Source organism: Cyprinodon variegatus, unplaced genomic scaffold, assembly GCF_000732505.1.
Source record: "Cyprinodon variegatus isolate N-32 unplaced genomic scaffold, C_variegatus-1.0 Scaffold3705, whole genome shotgun sequence".
NCBI lineage: Eukaryota > Metazoa > Chordata > Actinopteri > Cyprinodontiformes > Cyprinodontidae > Cyprinodon > Cyprinodon variegatus.
Genome location: NW_015154158.1, coordinates 1 through 1,452, shown reverse-complemented (window position 1 = coordinate 1,452; position 1,452 = coordinate 1). Strand labels below are relative to the sequence as shown.

At 41.3% G+C, this 1,452-nt stretch overlaps 1 protein-coding gene across 1 annotated transcript; it reads left to right on the top strand.

The window, feature by feature from the left end:
* Window positions 1–647: 647 nt before the first annotated feature.
* LOC107081258 (UTP--glucose-1-phosphate uridylyltransferase-like) lies at window positions 648–1,391 on the top strand (the record flags this gene model as incomplete). The annotated part of the gene is made up of 3 exons (XM_015369458.1): window positions 648–659; window positions 752–1,030; window positions 1,248–1,391. Coding segments are annotated over exons 1-3 (435 nt in total), but the record flags the coding sequence as incomplete, so codon positions are not given.
* Window positions 1,392–1,452: the final 61 nt, after the last annotated feature.

The following is a 1,452-nucleotide window of genomic DNA, read 5'->3' as shown; positions in this document are numbered from 1 at the left end:
TTCCTATATTTTAATCATGTAAATCACTTTGCATTGTCTTTGTACTGAATTGTGCTATATGAATAAATTTGCCTTGCCTTGCCTTGGGCAAAAGGTTGGGGACACTTGCAGCACTTAATGTGCATTGATATAAATTGTATCACCAGTCATTAAAATATGTGCTATGATTTAATGGTTTCCTAACAGCGAAATGAATCCATTATCAATATGGGCTTAGATGCCATTATACCTATAGAACCCTCTAATACAAGTATCATCTAATGAAGTAACTGCAAAGTTAAAAACTAATCAACAGGAATGTCTAAAAATTGACTATTTTGGGAGTAAATTTTTTATTTTGTCCAAGAACTTAGAAAAAAATTTGAAAAAACTAACCTTTTGGCCTCTGTGTAAATTATAATATCATCTGCATAGTATGTGATCATATGTGGATCTATGGAACTTGGCCCTAACCCAAGATTATAAGTAGAAAAAAAAGTGTGTCCCAGGATTGACCCTTGAGGAACACCTGGATCTGCTGCATCGTTGTTGTTACATATTTACTCATTGGGCTCTCCTAGTTAGCTAGTTTGAGCATAAGCTAATCTCAGTCATTGCTAAGAAGAAGGTTTTCCAAAATGTCTGCTTCTTTTCCACAGCACTCTAGGATGTGGCTTAGTGTAAGCAGAGTGACACGGCCTGAAAGAGAAGACAAACAAAATGTTGTGTTGAGTCTAATGCAAAGCCAAAACTTTTTTGAGGTCTCTGTGAGTTTGATCCCAATGATTGTCTGATAATTTCCCCTCAGACGCTTGATGGAGGGCTCAACGTCGTCCAGCTGGAGACGGCCGTCGGAGCGGCGATCAAATGCTTCGACAACGCCCTGGGAATAAATGTTCCCCGCAGCCGCTTCCTTCCGGTCAAGACCACGTCTGACCTGCTGCTGGTCATGTCTAACCTCTACAGCCTGGATGCCGGCTCCCTCACCATGAGCCCCAAACGAGAGTTCCCAACGACGCCTCACGTCAAACTGGGCAGCTCCTTCACCAAGGTGGGACCAGAAAGACTCCTGCTGTTGAAGATGTTTTTGGATTTGATTCCTTTTTTAATTTTATATGAGATTTCTCCATAAAATGCAGTTTTAGAAGTGCGTTAGATGTGTCTGGTACTGAGATAATGTATAATAAGTCATAGTTGGAGATGAATAACTGCTTCATCATTTAAACCATAAAGATAAGCTCCAGATAAACACACTTTTTCTCCTTCAGGTTCAGGAGTACCTGACCCGCTTTGAGAGCATCCCTGACATGCTGGAGCTGGACCACCTGACCGTCTCTGGAGACGTCACATTTGGGAAGAACGTCTCGCTGAAGGTAAACCTCCTAAAGAGCCGAAAAACATTCCCACTCTCTGTGTGTCTGAGGGGATTGTGTTCGCCTTAATCAACTGTAAAGAATTTCTGCAGTGTTTTAA